Here is a 20,024-nt window from a genome sequence, read left to right on the forward strand (position 1 = left end):
AGGCGTTGTGGGGTGCGGGGGAGACGCCTTTGCAGGGAGCAGAACGCGGAAGCGGCTGGGTGCGGAGCGGCTGAGGGCGGCCGGCTGAGCGGGGCGTTTTCGGCAGTGAGCGCAGCGGGGCCGCCGCTTCCTCCCCCCTTCCTCTCCGGCACCACCACCACCACCGCCGCCATGTCCTCCGATTTCGAGAGCTACGAGCAGGACTTCGCGGTGCTGACGGCTGAGATCACGGGCAGGATCGGGAAGGTGCCGAAGCTGGTAGGAGGTGAGCGGCGGGCGGGGGGGGGGGTGGTGGTGGCTGCTGGCCTGCCGCCGCGGAGAGGCCGCCGTCGCCCGGTGCTCTGGGCCCCCCACCGGCGCCGCCCTCCGCCTTCGCGGCTGTCGCTCCGCACCGCAGGCCCGTCCTGCTCGGCTGTAAGAGCCTCTCCGGCTCCCGGAGCCTCCGGCTTCCCGGCACCGAGCGCTTGGGGTGACGGTAGGGGGTGTTTTAGTGTGGTTTTAGCGTGTCTCTGTGTCCCGTCACCCCAGCGTGTCGTCTTGCTCCTCACACCGCAGAGTCAGGATTCACTTACCTCTGTTCGAGCGGCGAGCTGTCTGGCGGAGTGTATCACGAATAACCTGACAGAATACCGCTCGTTGGTGGGCTGTGAGGGTCGGCCCTTCCCTCCTGACTTGCTGTGGGGCCGCGCAAAGTCGCGCCGGTGCAGCTGAAGGGCTGAGCAGCCCAGGGGTCAGGGCCGGGGGGTGATGCCTGTACCAGTATCGCTACTGGGTGCTGTTTATTGCGGTCGTGCCACAACATCGGTCCTGGAAATCAGGTCTCTTTCATGTGGCATAAAAGAGAATTTGTGCATGACTTGATTCGAATCTGTATTTTTTGCTGCCTGCTGTTAAAACATTTGATTGGGATAATTGACTGTGGTGACTCACGTGGAGGAGCAGGTTCAAAGAAATAAGTGTTCGTTTGCTTTAATGTGTTTGTCAAGAGCCTGCAGCATTCACGGTCCAATTCACGGTGTATCCCTGCAGTACAGACAATAATGTCAATAAGAGTGTTAGGGTAGAAAGCTGAAAATTATCATCTCTTTAACCAGTCTAGCTGAATCTTCTAGCACATGTAAATCAGTGCCCTAATACTGGGCTCCTAGTTGCGAGACAGAAGGAAGCTGAAACTAGTGGATTTCTCGTCTGTTTCTCTTGTAGCTTGCTTAATGCTTCGTCTATTTCCAAGTCATTAAATATTTTTGCCTTTGCTTCCTCTGCATGTTTCCCAAAGCTTTAGGATGCTTGAACTGAGGGAGTGGGTATCATATAAGGGGGGAATAAACACACTCTAATGGTATACTTTTCCATGTGACTAAAGGAAAAAGTATCATGCATCCAGGACCAAAGAATAACAGCCTACTTTTAGAGTGGGAAATGCATCATGAAGTGATGAAGTAGTGACTCTAAACAGGATTTGAGGTAGGTGGTCAACTAAAACACATGATCTTCAGAGGTCTAAAATATATCTGAAATGCATAAACAAGGGGGGATTTTGAATTTAAAAAATCTGTTTGATTCTGGAAAGTTATGTCCAATTCCAATCTTAGCAAGGTAGAGAGGCTTCTGATAAATTGGGGTACTGTGACCAGTCACAAGCATGATTAAAGGACAGGAAATCATGCCTTTTCATTGGCTTAATGAAACTATTTTGCTCTTGGGCTTAACAAAAAGGATAATTCAGTCACAGTCTGCAGGTACCTGTGAGGAAGAAAGCTTTTTCCATTTTGTTAACAGAGATTTACAAAACAAAGAAGGGAGAGATCGATCCAAAGAGTTCTGGTGATTGAAATTTAGAACTGGTGTAATTCAGTTTACTCAGAAATGATATTTAACCTGTAAATGGTCTCTGGAACAATTTACTGAGGGGATGCAGTGAATTCTTCCCCCATGTAAAGTACCTAATCAAGGCAGTATTTCCCACTTGTTTCACTTTTAAACAGCGTAAATTTAAGGACCGCTTATAGGAACAGGAAGACATCATAAATACATGGAGACATCTGTTCTGAAAATCAGTAGTGCTGCACTGTGAGCTTGTGGGAATAGAGATTTAATTTCCTAATAGTATAGATTTTGGAAATCATGAGTGTCTGTTCAGTAGTAGGAAGAATGTTCTGCTTAGTAGGAGTGGATTTCCATAATCCTCTCCTTGAATCAGTCTCCCTTATTCACTTAGGGAGATTTTGAAGTTTAAATATGAGATGTTTAAAGAGTATTGTCTTAAACAGTGACGAGGCCTAGAAGCAGCAGGCTTTGAAATCATGATTCTTTTATGTAGCCATTAGAAGGATTTGAGTTTTTGTGTTTTTTTAGAATTTGCTGACCTCTCAGAGGAGATAGAATACATGTTCACTGCGGGACCAGTAGTGTGGTACTGGGCTAAACAGCCTCAAGATAAGACAATGGTAAATTATTTTATTTTTTTTAAGAAGTGGCTTTTCTGTGTTAAGATTTGAGGCTAGTCATACATGGTTTGGACTGGCTTGCATTATAGCTACTTCATGCAATGTACGTTTATGGGTGAGTGGATTGCTTCAGTTTTCAGGGCTGTTCTGTCTTTCATCAGCAAAAAATTCATGTACAATTTAAAACCAAATTACAATCTTAGCTAATAGAGGCATTTGACCACCTGGAAAAAAAAAAAAATCTCTGACTATGCTGAGCACTTTAATCAGAAATATTTTAAATACACATTTTTCCCTTGTTTCTTAATAGGAATATTTGCAAGATCTTTGCTTCTTCATCACCAGGAGTTCCAGTTAGTTCTTGTGGAGATGTCTGGGAGAGCCTCAGAAAAAGGATTGTGAGGTGGGAGGGGGACATGAGGAGATGCACGTGAGGTGGCAGTTTTCAGCAGCAGTGATTTGAGAGACATTGCTGATGGCCTTCTTCCTCCACGCTGGAAGAAGCAGAATGAAAAGTGTAAGGACTTGTGCTACTTCCGCGTAATACAGAGAGAGATCTCCTGAAGTCTAGTGACTGGTTTATTTCCTTCTGCTGCCCAAGATGGACCTGCTGTAAGCTTCACGTTCAGTTGAATTGGAGAAATACTGGTTAATTGTTTTTGCAACATTCCTGCATTCAGTGTTGTCAGGACTTGATGCTCTCTTGTGTTCTAGGAGGATGATGGCTCTACAAACAATCCTGTTGTCACAAATGTATAAATAGTTCAGCAAGAAATGTAACAAAGGCACTCTGATACTACAGAAACAATAAGCTGCAGGGACAATAGACTGTCTTGGGAAGAAATGTCTTCTGTTGAAGCAAACGTCATCTGGAGAATTAAAGAAAGTGTTCTGAGCTGGGAAATGGCTTTTAAATAGAATTTCTGTGATGCTGCTGCAGGTCTTTGAAGAATGAAGATCACTGGCTTATGTGTTTTATTAATATTTCTCAGTGTTTCAGAGAAACATCTGTCTTGTGGTTTTACCAGTTTTTTATATACGTTTTGATTGCTTGATGTGAAAGTGAGTTGTTTTGTCAGCACAAATGGTGGTACTTAGCCTTTTTCCACCACAGTAACCTCTGGGTCGTGATGTTTTTAGACTTGAGTGCTGTTATTCTTCTGGTACCCAATACCTGCATTTTCTGCTGGACAATCAAAGCACTGTATCTTGGTCTCTAACAGATTTAGCTGAAGAAAGTCCAACCTTTAATTTTCTGTTGTACCCCTGTGCTGGAGTTCACTGTCTGCATTTCAGGTCTGGCTCATTATGATGTGCGTTTTGAACCCAGTTTTGTAAGCCAAAGAGGGAAACGCATGTATTGTTTCATTTGTCTCTGCTGTTGGACAGTAACTTCTTGCAAAGTGGTGAACGTGTGAAGTACCTCAGCCAGCGTAGCAAAATCTGCAAGAGGTTTATGAGCTGAAGCACTTTGTTACTCAACCTTTCCCTCAGTGTGTACTAATAAAAAGAAGCAATTCCACATGCAGTGAGACTGCTCAGTCTTGGTCCAGATTTTTTTAATCCCTTCATTGGTTGTGAGATCAAACCAGTGCTGTGTTGTCTTTCTATGCTTGTAGGCAGATTTGTGCCGTTCTGTATTTTGGGGGAGAAAACAGTGACTAATGCAAGGGCAAAGCTGAAAGAACGGAGGAAAAAAAAATTAGTAAAAGCTTGTTTCTTTTAAGAAAGTGATACAACCTTGTGTACAAACACAGAATGGATTTCTTTGTTTGCAATCCTTACCTGGAAGAAAAAAAAAGAACCATTTCTATTTCCAGTTTTTATCCATATTTTGTCAATTTGACCAGTTAAATTATACACGCTAAATGCAATATTTTCTTTATGATGTTCTTTCTGGCAATGTGGAGACAAAAATTCTATTCTAAATTTAGATATGTTTGATGGAACATTGTTTTTTTTATTTTCTTTAAAGGATATTATCTATTCTGAATTAAGAAAAAAAGTTATAAAAAACCCTTTTCATTCTTTCATATAATGGACGTGTACTTCAGGAAATGATCAAGTAGGCAGATTGTGCCTAAGACATCGTGGAATAATACAGTTAATAATATGAGGATCTTTAATTGGATCATAACTGGTTTGTCCCGATCTACTAGATCAGTAGCAAGCTTCTCCGTCCCTGAGTAACTCCCTCTGACCTCATCTGCAGTCTCTGAGCAAGTGGATCTTGTGGCCTCCTTTTTATGGGGATTCTGACTGTGAAATAAGTTGTTTCCTTAACTTAACTGTGGCAATAAAACTGAAAGTAAGTGGTTTGAAAAACCATCCCAGCACATGCTTTCTGATTGACAGTGTTTCATGTTTCTGTTGCTGATATCAGCCTAGAGGTATTGGCAGAGGTATTGGCAGCCCTGCAGGCAAGTGGCTCCAGGCAGCTTACTCCCACCAGGATTTTACATGGTTGCAGCTAGAGGAAGAGAGGAAAGCAAAACCAAGTGGGTGATACTTACACTCTGGTAAGCTTGCTTTTCCCTACCAAAGTGACCCTGCTGGATCCTGCCACCCCTTCTTGCTCTGGGACTACATGCAATTGCTAGTCGTTCAGCTGCTTTCCTGGAAATTGGTGAAGATACTGCTCCAAAGTTGCAGTGCCGGGGTGTTGCCATGAGCCTGCTCACACTTCTGTGTTTGAAGGAACAGCAAAGGCCTGTTGTCAGGGGGTCTCACTCCCAGCAGTTGCTCTGGTCACCAGCTGGATGATTATGTATTGATACATCTGGGATGATGTTAAAATGCAACTCTGGAATTGGGTTAAAGTTCAATTAACAGAACCATTGAAGGTCATTTGAATACCTGCTCAATTTTATGGGAGCAGTTTTAGCCAGACCTCCTTGTGTGCTAATGAGTTTTCCCTCCCAAAGGTCCGTACCTTAATATCTCTGCGGGTAGGTAAGATCTTACCGTCAGTGGAGCACTAGGCAGCTCTTGTAATAGAGTTACACACAGAATTTGTACAGCATGAAATATCTTCCCTAAAACCCCAACTTTATATCCCTACATTTCACATTACTTAATGTGTATGGAAATTGTATTTCAGTAAAACTCAGGGAAATACTGAAACTGCTACAGTACATTTATTTTCTGCTGCTATATTTTAAAATTTTATTTCAGCTTCAATAAAATGTTATTGTGAGTTTTATATCTTACATTGTTTTTCCTTTCGTCCATTGTCATCTTGCCCGATTCCAAATGAAGGAGAGAACAAAGATGTTTTGGGATGCTGGAGAACTGAAATGTGTGAGCAAACAAGTGGCAGATTCTCTTTTCTTTTGGGTTTAGTTATGTTAGGAAGATAAATCCCTAACCATTACGTTTTCTGGCTTGGGTGCCATCATAAGAACCTGGTGGGGAATTAAAGACAGACATTGCTAGCAGAGAACTAAAAGCGCTGCACAGAAATGAGCATTTCCTACATCTTCTGCTGTAGTAGAATCCACCAGCTGTGGCAGTGTGAATTCCAGATTTGCAAGAAAGCTGCTGTTTTTCCAGGGCTTTAGCTTTGTAGAGAACTTGATGAAATTCTGGGCCCCTTTCAAGGATAAGAAGGGAAACTCTGGGAGGATTTAGAGTTGAGCTCTAACTTCTCACTTATGTCACTGGCAGAGTTCCCTTTACTCAGAGGGCTTCAGTGTTCTTCAAGGTTTTATTTCAGCCATGTTTTGCCAGACGTACTGTTGTATCTTCAGATGACAGCTTTTCTAGTCCCTGCATAGCTGGTTATTTGCAAAGATCTCTGCATTATATTAAAGCTGGAAGGATGGTCCTGAACCTCATCCTCTCTGCAGGCAGAGCTGCAATGTATATAACCGGAGAGGGACAGATCGTAATGTTCACGTGTCCTTAGATGAGAATGTAGAGTATCTTGGGTAAATGAGAAGATAGACGGGTAGACCCATGCAAATGTAATGCAGGGTGCTGTGGAACAGCAGTGGGAGGGCTCAGCTGAAACACGACTTGCTTATGCTGGGGATGCTCACCCCGAACACTCGTAGCAATATAGTCCCTTCAGAAGTGGTTCTGTTACTTTTAAGGAAGGTTGTTTTAAGGGCACGTTTTACTTTATATGGCAGAAATTCTGGTTTTGGTTGCTACTTCAGCACTCCCTGGTTCCTGCCTATGGCACCAAGTTTGCTTAAAAGTAAAGCTAAACTATATACATTTAATAAAGGTTGTCCCTCTTGAAGTTCAGTGGCTTGTGGCATGCAGAGGATGAAAGGAGATCATCAGATAGTCCCTTTCAGTCTTTAATGTGTCAGTTCTAGGATACAAAGAGATCATGTGGTAGGGAAGTAGAGGAGTTCAGGCTAAAAACAAACACCGTGAGGTTACACAGTAAAATCTCTTGTGCCAATGTAGACTTACCCATCAAGATCTCTGGGGAGCAATGACTGGAGATACTTTTATGCAATTTACTTGTTATCTGCTTCGTCAGGCAAACCACCAGCACAGATGTCTCATGATGCACTTGGTTTCAAACGAACAGTGGTGTGAAGTGTTGTATGTTCAGAGCTTTGTTGTTGACTTCATTTAGACAATGTGTGGATTTACAGTCAGAAGGGTGGAAGATGGGGCCATGAGAGGGGCATGAGGTGGTGCAAACGGTGGGATTGCAGCCCCCGAATGCCCACAGTAATTAAGCAATGTGGGGAATTTTTATTATCCAGTGACTGAATATTACTCAGAGAGTCCCCTTTTATAATATAACAAGCCAAGTAGTCAAGCAGTTGGAGTATTTGGCAGATGTGACACTGAATCTCAGTTCCTGGCTCATACTGGATTCTCTGAGAATGGATGGTTAAAGGCAGGTCAAAAGTCAGATATTCTCTATAGCTGAGATGTAGACTTGCTGGGGAACCTGGCAGAGGATGATTGCTACATACAGCTTATAATTTTTTTAAATTTTCATATTTTATTACAAATTTACATTTTTACTGCTACTAGAAGACAGTGGATTTCTTGTAATTCCCATGGAATTTCATTTTGTTTTTGTTGAAGTGAAAGAAACAGAGTTCTAGACCCAGCAGGGGAATAGAAACCACATTTTTCTTCAGTACCTGGATTAATTATAAGTGGGATACTTGGTTTTGTGCATCTCGTACTTCGCAAATAAATAGGATAAGCCTTTGTTCTTAAACCATATTTTTTTTTTTCCATTTAGCATAAGTATGTGCCTTCTCATGCATTTGTACACACCCAGCAAGTGCCTGCTGAGACATAACTCCTACACCTGGAGCAGCTGTAACTGCTTTCCTAACTAGCAAATGCTGCATAACAAGGCAGAAGACTTCAAGGATTCTCCAGTCTCCCTTTTTTTTCTTTTTTTTTTTTAAATTACTAATGTGGGTATCGCGGTGCGTGATGATGTCAAACAGAATAAATCCTTTGAGTCGGTTTTAACTGATACATATAAGCTTTTGGAATGGTATATTTTTCTTTCATGGCAAGAGCATGATTATATTGGTATTTTCACAATTCTGTTTCAGATGAGAAGAAGCAGATGGTTGCAAATGTTGAGAAACAGCTTGAAGAAGCAAGGGAACTGGTACGTTTTGGCTTTTCATAATTTAACTACAAATTCCATGGGAAAATAATAGGATCATTACCAGTCACATTTAACACACATGATGCCCTAAAAATACTTAACAATAATATATTAGAAAATGAAATAATATTTTTGAAACAGTTCTTATTTGAGATAGGGAATACCCAAGAGGAGTGTATCCTCTGTTAATCTTGTGTTAAGTGATTTGAGGTTTGCATTGTTGCTGTAAACTATTACAGGCTGCTACAGGCTTTCAGTTGTGGATTAGATCTTTTACTTTGGGAATTGAATTAAATGTTTACACACCTGGACTGTTTGGTTTTTTCTTGTAGGACCCATGCATCTACTTGATCCAATCTGTCTGATTTTCTGTGGAGCAGTAGATCTCTTTTTGCTCTTTCCACAAGTGAGGCCACAAAGATATTTAGTTGTTTGAGGTCAGGGGGGCAATGGAAGTGTGGGTTACCGATCTGAGAAGAGTATAGATGTTAACCAAGCATTAGTTAGTGATCTGCACTGACAGGAGAAAGCAATATATGTTAAGGAACTGTGACTTTTTTTTTGTTGTTGTTTAATTTTTTCCCATTAGAGCCTGTCATGTCCTTCATCTGGATGGATTGTAAAAGTAAAGTAGATGTGGACTAACTGAGCAAAGGTGTCGGTGACAGTTGAGATTGACTTTTTCCCACATGGGCAATAGTTACTTGTCTGAAGTTGCTTTTGTTTATTGCTTGCAAATGAGTTTGGTCTATCGAGTGTCAGAAATGTGATCTGACTGCTAGGATAGGGAAAGGAAGTTAGTTCTAGCCTAAAAGTTCTTATAATTGAGCAACTTTAATTAATTATTTGGTTACTAACTAAATGATTATATTGAAATTCACTTTTTAAAGTGGCATAGGAAGAAAAAGGTCTCTAGAGTGTTTGTTGACATCTATGGTCTTTGGGTTTAAGAATTGAATTAGTCTTGTAGACCAGAACATTGGAATAGCATCCAGGAAAGGTGGATCTTGGGATGACTCTACTGCAGGTTTACTCTGTGAGGATGCTAAGGTACCTACCCTCTCTGATTTGGTATTCTCAATGAGGAACATGGTAAAATTACTGTGTCATCTCATGAGGATGTTCTGAAGATGTATTAAGGCCTTTTGGGCACTTTTATATTCAAACAGTTGAAAGAAAGTAAAAATCTAGAAAAGTTTTTCATCCCTTTTCACTACAACTTGACATGGCAAAAAAGCATAGCAGTACAGGGGAGTTATAGCATGGGTGGTCTGATGAAAAATAATTCAAATTTGGTTTTCTACTCAAAGTGAGATTGGAAGGAGCACACATTGAGTTAATGGCTCATTACTTTTCTCCTTATGTCAGAAAAAGATCATCTAAATTTGTATTTATTATAAGATTAAAAAGCAAATCCTGTATCTGTACTTTTATCCTAATGATGATCTTCATTTAATGTACTGGCTTTTCTTTCACGCTTTTGTTTTAGATCTTGTTGCTAATGCTGCTAGACAGGTGCTTAATTCAATTATTGGCTTTAAGCAATTACCTAACATGTTTGTGATTAACGTCAAGGCTTGGGTTTAAAAATCAATTTGAACAAACCTGCTAATAACAGAACTGATTAAAAAGATCCTCTTTTAAACTAAAGGCTACAGTAGAAAATCAAAATAAACCTTATTCCTTGCTACTGATGATTTTCATACATTGGTTTTCTTCATTGTCTTGAGTAGTCAAAGCTGGGTTTAGCTGATTTTGGTTTATTTCCTACTTGGCTAGGAAATAACACTCGCCTGTAATATAAATATTATTGTAGAGATAATCTATTTACATTGACTAACCATTGATTGTTTTAAAACACTGTCTGCTTTGTTTGGGTAAAATCAGTGGTGTAATTGATTTGATCTACGTGCAGAACTGACACCAAAACTTTTCAGGCTCCTGGGCTGCTTTTTCAAGCCAGAGCTGTTGAATAAGAAATCTCTGGAGAAAGAAACCCTGTCGTTCTACATCCCGTGTGGAGTATCTGAATGTTATTTTTGCCATATTTTTTAAGAAAGATGAATGTTTTGATAACCTTAGGGAAATTCTTTGAGCATAAAATCTAGTATGTGCTAGAAGAGCTGGACTTAGCATTTTGGAGTGAAGTTCTACTTTTAAGAAGAAAAAAACTGTTTGTGTGTTATTTACGTTTTATAAGGGACCCATCACAAAATTGTTGTGTTGCAGATGCTAGGTTATTCTTATCTAGGCACTTATTTTTTTACCATAGATCTCTATTTTAGTTCCAGGACTTCAGAATCAGAATGAAATGGTGAAGCTTACAAGTTTCATAAAATGCTAGCAACTCTTCAAAGCAAATTCATGTGGAAGAGTTCCTGTGGGAGGGGGACGCTTACTTTGGGTTCTCAATAAACAACATCGGCAGCACTTCCTTACTTTGTATTTTTTTGAATGGAAATACCAGTGGCTGCTCTGCTTTATTCTGTATCCGGTGCTGGGAGTGTACTGAATGTTGTTAGGAGCAAACCTACTAGATTAAACCCATGAGAAGCCTTAAGGATGAGGCCTGGTTTATGAATTTGGGCAAGAGTTAGGTGCCAAAATGCTGAGCTTCACTGTGGTGGTGGCAAGTTTGAACTTAAGCAATAACAGGAGATTGAGCAGAGATTGAGCTTTTAGGTTTTCTGAAGAAAACTTGAGCTTCCACAGATGTTTTGAGATTTAAGTGCCAGGTTGTTTTTAGTTTTTAGTAGAATTTAACTCTTGTCTTGCTTGTGTATGAAAAGTACGATTTTATGACCAATAATATGAGGCTTGAAAGTGAAGATGCATGAAATGAGGTTGCATTTAGGTTCACACCTGCTTGAACCGCTCTTTTCTGCATGACTTCGCATGGAAATTTATCAGCCCAGCCACAAAATCTCATGATGGAAAAAAAAAAGGTGTTAAATGTTAGTCAGCATAACTCTGCATCCCTCATCATTGCCCCTCGGACCTTATATTCTCTGATAGAAAGAACATTTTGGATTTCATGAACTGTGGTCTGATCTTTGCTGCAAATTCAGTATTCACTGAGAGATGGTTTCGTTTCTATATAATAGATAAGAATTAAGACTTCATTAAAATATCCTGACCTTGCACATATAATTTTATATACATATGAGAAATGTTTTCTATGTTTGTAGGACGTTTGAGATCAAATATATTGAGATGAAATTGATAAGAAATAAGCCATTAACTCCAGCCATCAATTTAATTTATAATACCTCTTTGGAAAGTTAAGCCTGAGCCAAAGAACTAGGTAGAATTAGAAATTGCTTTGTATGTTTCAATTCATTACTGACTATTTAATTAAAGTCTGCTTAACAGTTTATTATTGAATATCATTTTATATAATCAGAATAGATCAGGCTGAATGATTTCTGAGTATCTGGTAATTCCATTGATTAAATTCAGGTGCTTTTCATATGATATGAGGAGGAAATTTCAAGGTATAAGCAAGCGATTACATAGGAATTAACTGTAGCTGTCCCTTGTGAAGACCTGTAACCAGCAGCTTGGGACCCTAATTGAAAGGCGTTTCAGTTCCAATGCCATATTCCTCAACTGGGATCAGTAGGAGGTGAGTAAATATTGTTTCAGGTGGCTACAGCAACCAAGGAGAGGTACTCTTTTATCTTTTTAAAGTTAGTTGGAAAGCTTTTAAAAGGCAGGAAAGGAATTCTTCAGCTGTGCAAAATAGAATTCCTGAGCAGACAGCACCATGTAGAGGAGGCTCCGTGATCCAGTGGGCAGGTAATTAGCAGGCAGCTCAGCCCTGATTTAGAAGTCTTTTTCATTTTCTGTACCTTTCTGCCATATTCTTGTGTTTCAGGCCCTTTAGTATTCTACATTAGTATTAAGCAAGTCTTAAAGGTGCAGGAGCAGGCTGTCCCCACGTGCTGAAAAATGAGCCATTGGGGAAAGAGGCAGCCTGGCTGAACAGAGAGATATGGTTGCAATTTAGGGAAAAAAGGAGAGTTTATGGCCTTTGGAAGAAGGGGCAGGCAACTCAGGAAGACTACAAAGATGTTGTGAGGCTATGTAAGAAGAAAATCAGAAGGGCCAAAGCCCAACTAGAACCTAACCTGGCTTTGGATGTTAAGGACAATACAAAAAAAGTTTCTATAAATACACTAATAATAAAAGGAGGCTGAGGGGAGACCTTGTTGCTCTCTACAACTCCCTGGAAAGAGGTTGTAGAGAGGTGGGGGTCAGTCTCTTGTCCCAAGTAACAGACAGTAGGACAAGAGGAGATGGCCTCAAGTTGCACCAGGGAAGGTTTAGATTGGGTATTAGGAAAAATTTCTACACTGAAAGGGTTATCAAACACTGGAACAGGCTGCCCAGGGAAGTGGTAGAATTGTCATCCCTGGAGGTATTTAAAAGGCGGGTAGACGTGATGCTGAGGGACATGGTGTAGTTAGGTTGATGGTTGGACTCGATGATCTGAAAGGTCCCTTCCAACCTAGACCATTCTATGATTCTACATGCCAAGACTCAATAAAAAAAGCTTTTGAAAGATATATTCTCTGATGTTTTCATGCATTCGACTGTATACCAGTTTTTGAATAGTATTGCCATTAAACCCTGAAATTCAGCTATTTAATATACCTACGTAGAGATTTGGGATGTAGATTTAGGCAGTCAGTTCAGGCTTTTTAATTCTGTTGAATACGCAGTATTTAAAAGAACAAGAATTATTTTGTTAAACAGAGGCTGGTGGTAAATAAAACTTTAAACATGTATATATATGCACACAAATGTATAAACACATATATACATATATGTGTGTGCGTAAAAATAAATAAAATACTTCTTTAAGTTAAGGGTTTCCAAAACCATACAGCTAGGTGGAGGTAGGCTTTCTTCTGAACTATGCTTATTTGCAGGAAGTTATTTAACCTCAGTTTTACTATTTTCTTGTAATAAAATGCATTTATCACATTTGGAATTGAAATCCAGAAATGTTTGACTAGGATAATTCCTTCTAAGTGTTAATAATATTAACTTTGTCACTTGTTTGTTGCCTTAAGGCTGTGTAAATAAAGATTTTGATGAATTGTTTATATATTGCAGAATAAGCAACATTTTTCTTTATAAAGAAAGAATATTTCTTAGTATTTGTGAAAAATTTAGGTAAACCCATTCTTGCTTTAATTACTCTTTTGATTTACATGTTTCTTCTTCATTTTTACTTGATAGCTTGAGCAGATGGAACTTGAAGTTCGAGAAATCCCACCTCAAAGCCGAGGAATGTACAGCAGTCGAATGAGAAGCTACAAACAAGAAATGGGAAAACTTGAAGCTGATTTCGTGAGTTTTTAATATATTACATAAATAAGACATCTATGAGAGTTTTTAAAATATAATAATGCAGTTATTCAGGCAACTGAGAGGGTATTTTTCACTAGTGTGAGAAGTGAGTTCTGTGTGTTTCTAGCTGTATTTACAGACAGATGAAAACTAAACTGGGGAAGAGAAGCTTTTTGGATTTTTTTGTAGGAGTCTCCTACCAATATTCACATTGAGTCCTGGAATGGTTTGGGTTGGAAGGGACCTTAAAGATATCTCGTTCCAACCCCCCTGCCATGGGCAGGGACACTTCCTACTAGACCAGATTGCTCAAAGCCCCATCCAGCCTGGCCTTGAACACTTCCAGGGACAAGGAATCCACAGCTTCTCTGGGAAACCTGTTCCAGTGCCTCACCACCCTCACACATTGCTAGCCTTCTGTCCCTTTCCGCTGGATCTGAATTGTTTCTGTGCCATTAGATGTTGTGAGTGTTCATGCTGTAGGCAAAATAGTCAGCTTTTAATCCTTATTTCTCAAGGAATGACTGGTTAGAACATCAAAATTGATACTTAAATGGTAATGGAAGTATACTGAGTGGAAAATAATGGTTTAAGACAGCTTGCAGTAGTGTAGGCAGTAACATGAAAAGCAATATAATCTCCAATACATGGAATTTTTGAATGTAGTTTATCTCATGTGCACTTTATTTCTTAGTCTGTGTGATTTCTTTTATATGGCACTTAGATTCTTCTTGGCTTTCGTACAAATTGGTTATAAATGCTACAGTTTTCAAGTAATGGCTGCAAACATTCCCTTGTTTGGGGGCTTCTGCTACACTTATCAGTCCCTTTTTTTATGACTAGGATTTGCACTGAATAGATTTACATACAGACAAAACTGTTTCCTCTAAAATCCTGAAAAAGTTCAAAGGGATTGCAAAGTGTAGGGAAATGCTATGTTAATTGGCAGCAGCTCAGTCCCTCCAGGGTAGGGAGAAAATACTGCCACTAGTTATTTCTTTCCATTCACTGGAGAACTGTGAATTTGCTCAGGTTGCTGGCAGGAGTTTATTCCTTCAGGGGAGGGGAGTCAAAGTTTGTACCTGCAGCCAGGAAATCCAGCTGACTGTCACTCCGCTGTGCTTCTGCCAAGTTGAGCAGTCGCACAAAAATGTATTAGTTAGAAGACGGTTGCGTAAAGTTGGAGGAATGTTGGGTTAAAAAGGCTTGCATCAAAGTTTTGAGACAATCTCTAGCTGTTCCACTGCGGGGAGTGTGTATGGCCCTACTGGCTAAACAGGGGCTTCCGAGAGAGTGATTTCTGGGCCAGCAGTGAATGCTGTTTATCCTCTCAGATGTGGGACAATTTGCTGTCAGTATATATCTGTTGCTGGCCTATTTCTCTGTGTAGGCAGAAGGGAGAAATTGGTGCTCCCGTATTCCCAGGCAATAGGGAATGGGAGAGAGTTCAGAACTGGATACTCTTTATGGAAGAGGAGAAATGAGTGTACGTGGAAGAAATGTGTCAGAGCACCAGGATTTAACGCTATGGGAGGATGTAAGTTTGTGCTCGGAGTGAAAGAGCAGAAACAACATGAGAAAAAGGAAGGAACAGATTGTAATAACGGGAAAAAAACAACAGCCCAAAACCCCAGGATGGCATTCAGGAGACAGAAGTGCAGTGAAGGATGGAGCAGCATGCTGAAAGAAAACAGTAACTGTGCTTGGAAAAACCTCAGTTTTATGGCAAATAGTGTTGTTACAATTAAATTCCCTACATAATTCTAGTTTCTAACTACTAACATTTTTCTAAGTTTGTACGCAAGGGTTTGAGAATCTTTTTGGATTATTCTCCAGTCAGAGAGCAACTTGTTGGAAACTATGCAGCAAAATGATTCAATTGTGAATTCAAAGGGGGAAGAGGAGGAAGGAAAGGAAGTGTTATTTTGGCTCTAGAAGCTGCAGGGTTGCTGAAGGTAGGAAGTTGAAAATATTTGCTGAAATGTAAGTGCTTTTGCGTGTTCTGCCTGAATATTGTCCTCAATGAGTTGTGAACTGTTTGGCTGTAAGCAAAGCATACAGAGTTGATGTAAGAGCTTTAGTAGACCTTTAGGGAAAGCCAATCAGAGAACTTCCAAAATGAATTCACTTTTGTAGATGAAGGGAAATTCTTAACTGGAAATGATACCTGCAGTTTAGGGTTATGATCGGCTTACAGGTTTGCTGGTTAAAGTTCTTGGCTCTTCTGAAAGGCATGCAGATGTGAGCTTGTAAGGTTAAGTGTTGTTCTTCATAAATGGAGTTGGAATCTCAGCTGGATCCCACTGTATTTGGTTTGACCTGTCTTCCTATGTGGAGTAGTGTGTGCACCGAGCAGAGAACATTTCTCAATCGTTTTCAAGTGTGTGTTTCATTTTAAAGAAATGATGTCTGTGAAATGAATTGCAAAATTTATATACCTGAGTGTATATAGTCTTTTTCAGTAAGTTCTATATATTTCAAGCATGAAGTGATGCAGAACTGGCGCCAGTAGTTTTCTTTTATATTCATCATAATGAACATGAGTTTTGATCTTGTGGTTATTTGTATGCCTTATAGCATCTTGAGAATTTGTCCTCACCCAAGCAGTCATGGAAAACAGTAGCACAGCAGCAACATATTTAAGAAGTCAGGAGAAGGATATGTGACATACGTGGACTGTCCACTCTTTACTTACAGGATGGACAACATTAAGATTTGTGTTATGTAATATGTAATTGGTGAATTTATTTGATCTTGGGCAGTATGTGTAATATTGACAGAACACTGGGCTATCACTTTAATATTATTTACTACATACTGTGGCATCTTAATGAATATATAGTGTGGTTTTTCTGTGCACTTTACTATGTCAGAAATATATTCTGCAAAATACAGATTTAAGCTTACTTGAGCTGTACTTAAAAAAGTTACTCCAAACATGGCTTGTTCATCTCTAACTTTCTAATCTAATAGGAACAAGTTGCAAATAGATTTATTTCCCCTCATTGCTGATGCTTGTTCTCTTGAGTCACACCTGCAGTCAGTTGTAAGCGCTCTGCAGCCCAGAGGTGTGTGTGGAGGCAATGACATCTGTATTGCACATGTGTAGTTGGTAACCCACTAATTGCATTAAATCTTATCTGAGGAGAAATAGCCGCCTTGCTCCATCTTGGCCCTCCCTCTTGGAGAGGAGCAGTGGTAATGAAAAAAAGAAATAGATCCATTTTGTCATTAGTACTCAGCATGGCACTGTGAATATAGATGGGAGAAAAATTAGCAAAGCAAGCACTGCACCTCAACTTAAGGCAGCAGCGGTTTCTGATGCTGGCCTCAGTGCTGTGCAGGCTTCCGTGAGGAGCAGATGCCTGGGGAGAAATATAAGAATAGGGCAAGCATAAAGTGGTCCTGCTTTGCAAAAGAAGCTCAAAGCTCAAAAGGCTAAGTTTCAGGCTTGCTTACTGTGTGTGATAAACGTATCAAACCAGAATAAAACTGTTAAACCTTATGCTTTTTTAACTTGCAGATGTAAACCTTGGTTTTATTATCTTATTTGCAATAGCATATATAAGTATTGCATTTTTATAGCTGAACGTCATCCCTGGTAGGTCATGAAAGCTGTAGTCCCAGCCCTGCGGTGGCTCTGGGGCTCCTGCACAGACCAGCCTTGCTGGGCTGCAGAGACCGGGGTAATGGCTCTATCTTGTGGCCCGAAGTGGAGTTGCAGACACGTACTTGGGCTTTCTGCGCTGATGAAGGTCTTGGGACCACCTGCTGAAGAGTTACTGAAATTTAAAACAATATTCCTATGAGCACGTCTTTTTCCTGCACCTTCCAATGCACCATTACGTGGCTTAAGCTTGTAAATATTTTGGTTTCAGCTGTTTCATATGCAGAATGTCTATGGTGACAGCCTGCAAGAAGTTCTGCGTGCAAAAAAGGCCTTATATTTTATTGTAGTCTTTTAAATACATGGACTATAGGTATTATTTATTTTTTCAAATAAATCATTTTGTGTTAATTGTTACCTGAAAATAGCCAGTGACCTTTAAACAGTGGGGATGGGCAGTGGTAAAAGGCTTTTCAGATCTTACCAATATACTTCTACCTGAATCTATCCCAGTTCATGTGAAACTGTAACTATATAAACTTAGCAAGTGTGTGTTTATTTGCTAGCATTCACCAGAAGGATTCCATGTACTGGGCTCAACATCAGGGCACCATAAAAAACGGGAAAAAAAAGGTGGGCATTTTCCTGAAAAGCTTACAGTTTGAAGTATGAGGCGTTCAAATAAATGGGGAAATATGGAAATCCAGTAAGACCATATTGCACAGCAATATTCCTGTTACGAAAATGAGTACTACACAATCAGTGCTGAAAGTGAAATGGGTATATTCAGTGTGAAAAATAGCCATCAAATAAAGGAGGCGGCGTAGGAACTGTTCAGATTCTGTCACGGCAGCACAGAGGCAAATTTTACAGCTCACATTTGTTATCAATCCAAGAGACAGAGCTCATTCCTTTTAAAGACTCAGAGTTGGTACTGATTTTGGTTATTCTGACCTTCAAATTAAAAGGAAAATAAAAAAAAAAAGAGGGGGATAAGTCATAGATTACATAGACATATTGTACAAAACCTGACTAAACATTTAAACATTTTTGGCATTTAACAATAGCTTTGGTTCAGTCAATAGTGAAGATATATTTTCCCATTTCATACCTCCTACAGGTTCTGTTCTGCCATTGTTAAAATGGCAGCCGCTGTTAAGCTTTAAAAACATTTAAGGAGATAAGCAATGGAATTTCATTTGATAAAGTTAGCTCTTTTGTGTGACTCTGAAGTACCACCTGAGTCCAGAAGCTCACCTGAACAACTGCCACAGCTGCGTCAGTTATATTCTGGCTGCTTTTTGCAGATACTGCTACCCTTATTTCAGGTTCAGTCACCTACTGAGACAAATATTCATATGGCTATAAACTTAATGAACGACATTTGTCAAATGACAAGTTAGTGGCCTGGATCTTTGTGGCCAGAGTCTTCCCTGGCTTTCTGGTTTGAGCTAGAAGTTCAGGGACTCAGCTGTTGCTGCAGGATTATTTTGATCTGTAAAGCGAAGCATTATTGCTTTATAGTTACAAAATCATAAACCGCCTGTGGGACAGATGTGTATATCTTCACAGTTGTGTCCTAATGATGTTATTAAAAGCAGGGAACTCGCCAAGCATACACGTCACGTACGTGTGTGCACCCTGCACGGGCAGGCACACACACCTGTCGTGAAAACCCAATTTTGTTGACAAATTTGAAACTTCTGAAATCGGATTAGTTTTTGTATGTGAGTAGCACAGCTCTTTTCAACAGGCCCGTGGGGGATTTGTTTTCATGCACGTGAGACTGAGCTGGTTAAGTTTTGGGAGAAAGAGTTTGAAATATCTGACCGTGTACTTCGACGACCTAATTTTTGAGAAAGCATTTTGTGAACAAAAGTTCCTTCACTGTGCCATTTTTATAGTTGCTGTCGCCTTCTTGAGATAAGTAATCAGTCCTCTACACTGTAAAGTCAAACTGCTCTGCACGGAGAAGCTGTGGGTTGGGTTTTTTTCCTCTGTTCCTTTTCTAATGACTTCTGGTCCGATGTTTGTCTGCTTGGCTGCTGCAGAACATTTGGCCAACTTTTCTATAGAGGCAAATTCCACATTGTCTTCAGTTTGTTTTTACTTGTGTCCCCACCTTGGCGGGTTTGCGGTGGAAGAAGGTGGAGCCATTTGACATTTTGCAACGACTTTATTTATAATACTGCTATTTTAACTGGGGAAAAAGTGATACAGGAAAGAATGTTTTACTTTTTTTTTTTTTTTTTTTAACATTCAAGGCCTAAACTGAGTTTTTGGTGAAAGATTAAGAAGTGGTATAACTTAGATTCCCTGTGGAAAACTTGCCCTAATTTATTTACAGCTTAAGATATTATTTTTTTTATAGTTTTGTATGGAAGTATGGAGCAGGAAGGAAATTTATTTCGCCGTGGAATTTACTGGTGATAATATGCTTTTATTTAGAGGAAAGTGTGAAAGATGGGACTTAACATGCTTAATTTGTAATTAACCTAAGGGATTATGATCGTCTTAACTGAGACTCCCGAGGGGCCAGACCAGCAAAGCACACCTTACCTCCTGGGTGCTATAATTCTGTAGGTGTTGTTTGCAAAGTATCCTCCCGTGTTTGACCAGTAAGATACATCTCATAACACAGTATGTGAAGAGGTAATATGCTGGGTAAGGGCAGCCGAGAAGCAAATTTTTAATATCAATAAAATTAATTCATTAACTAGATTCTTCTCTCAACTGTGGCTTCACCTTGATACTCGTAGGAAACTCTGTGTGTTTCTCTCCAGGGATGTTGCTCATCCGTTACCATGCAGGAATGGGACTGGGGAGATTTGTGGCGTGCTGTTTGTTGGTCCTTCAGCAAGTCAGTGACTGTGGAGATGATGCACATGATTTTAAGAAAAAAAAACAGTTTGTGGAGCATGAGGCTTGGCTGAGTGATTGCAAATAAAGGTGCTTTCAGGAAGCGATTTGGTGAGTCTGATAATTCTTGTGTCTGGCTGGGGGCTAT

The 20,024-nt window shown here is 40.0% G+C and overlaps 1 protein-coding gene across 4 annotated transcripts in view; it reads left to right on the forward strand.

Annotated features, from left to right (window-relative positions):
- The first annotated feature begins 31 nt into the window (after positions 1-31).
- VTI1A (vesicle transport through interaction with t-SNAREs 1A) overlaps positions 32-20,024 on the forward strand; it is a 279,979-nt gene continuing 259,986 nt past the window's right edge. Inside the window, exons 1-3 of one of the 4 annotated variants that reach the window (XM_074158914.1) lie at positions 32-265; positions 7,994-8,052; positions 13,300-13,410. In XM_074158914.1, the coding sequence (XP_074015015.1) occupies positions 172-265; positions 7,994-8,052; positions 13,300-13,410 (264 nt within the window). In that variant the 5' untranslated portion in view covers positions 32-171. The remainder of the gene's footprint in view (positions 266-7,993; positions 8,053-13,299; positions 13,411-20,024) is intronic. The other 3 variants (XM_074158916.1, XM_074158913.1, XM_074158915.1) reach the window with 3 other exon arrangements.

Source organism: Numenius arquata, chromosome 15, assembly GCF_964106895.1.
Source record: "Numenius arquata chromosome 15, bNumArq3.hap1.1, whole genome shotgun sequence".
Taxonomy (NCBI): domain Eukaryota; kingdom Metazoa; phylum Chordata; class Aves; order Charadriiformes; family Scolopacidae; genus Numenius; species Numenius arquata.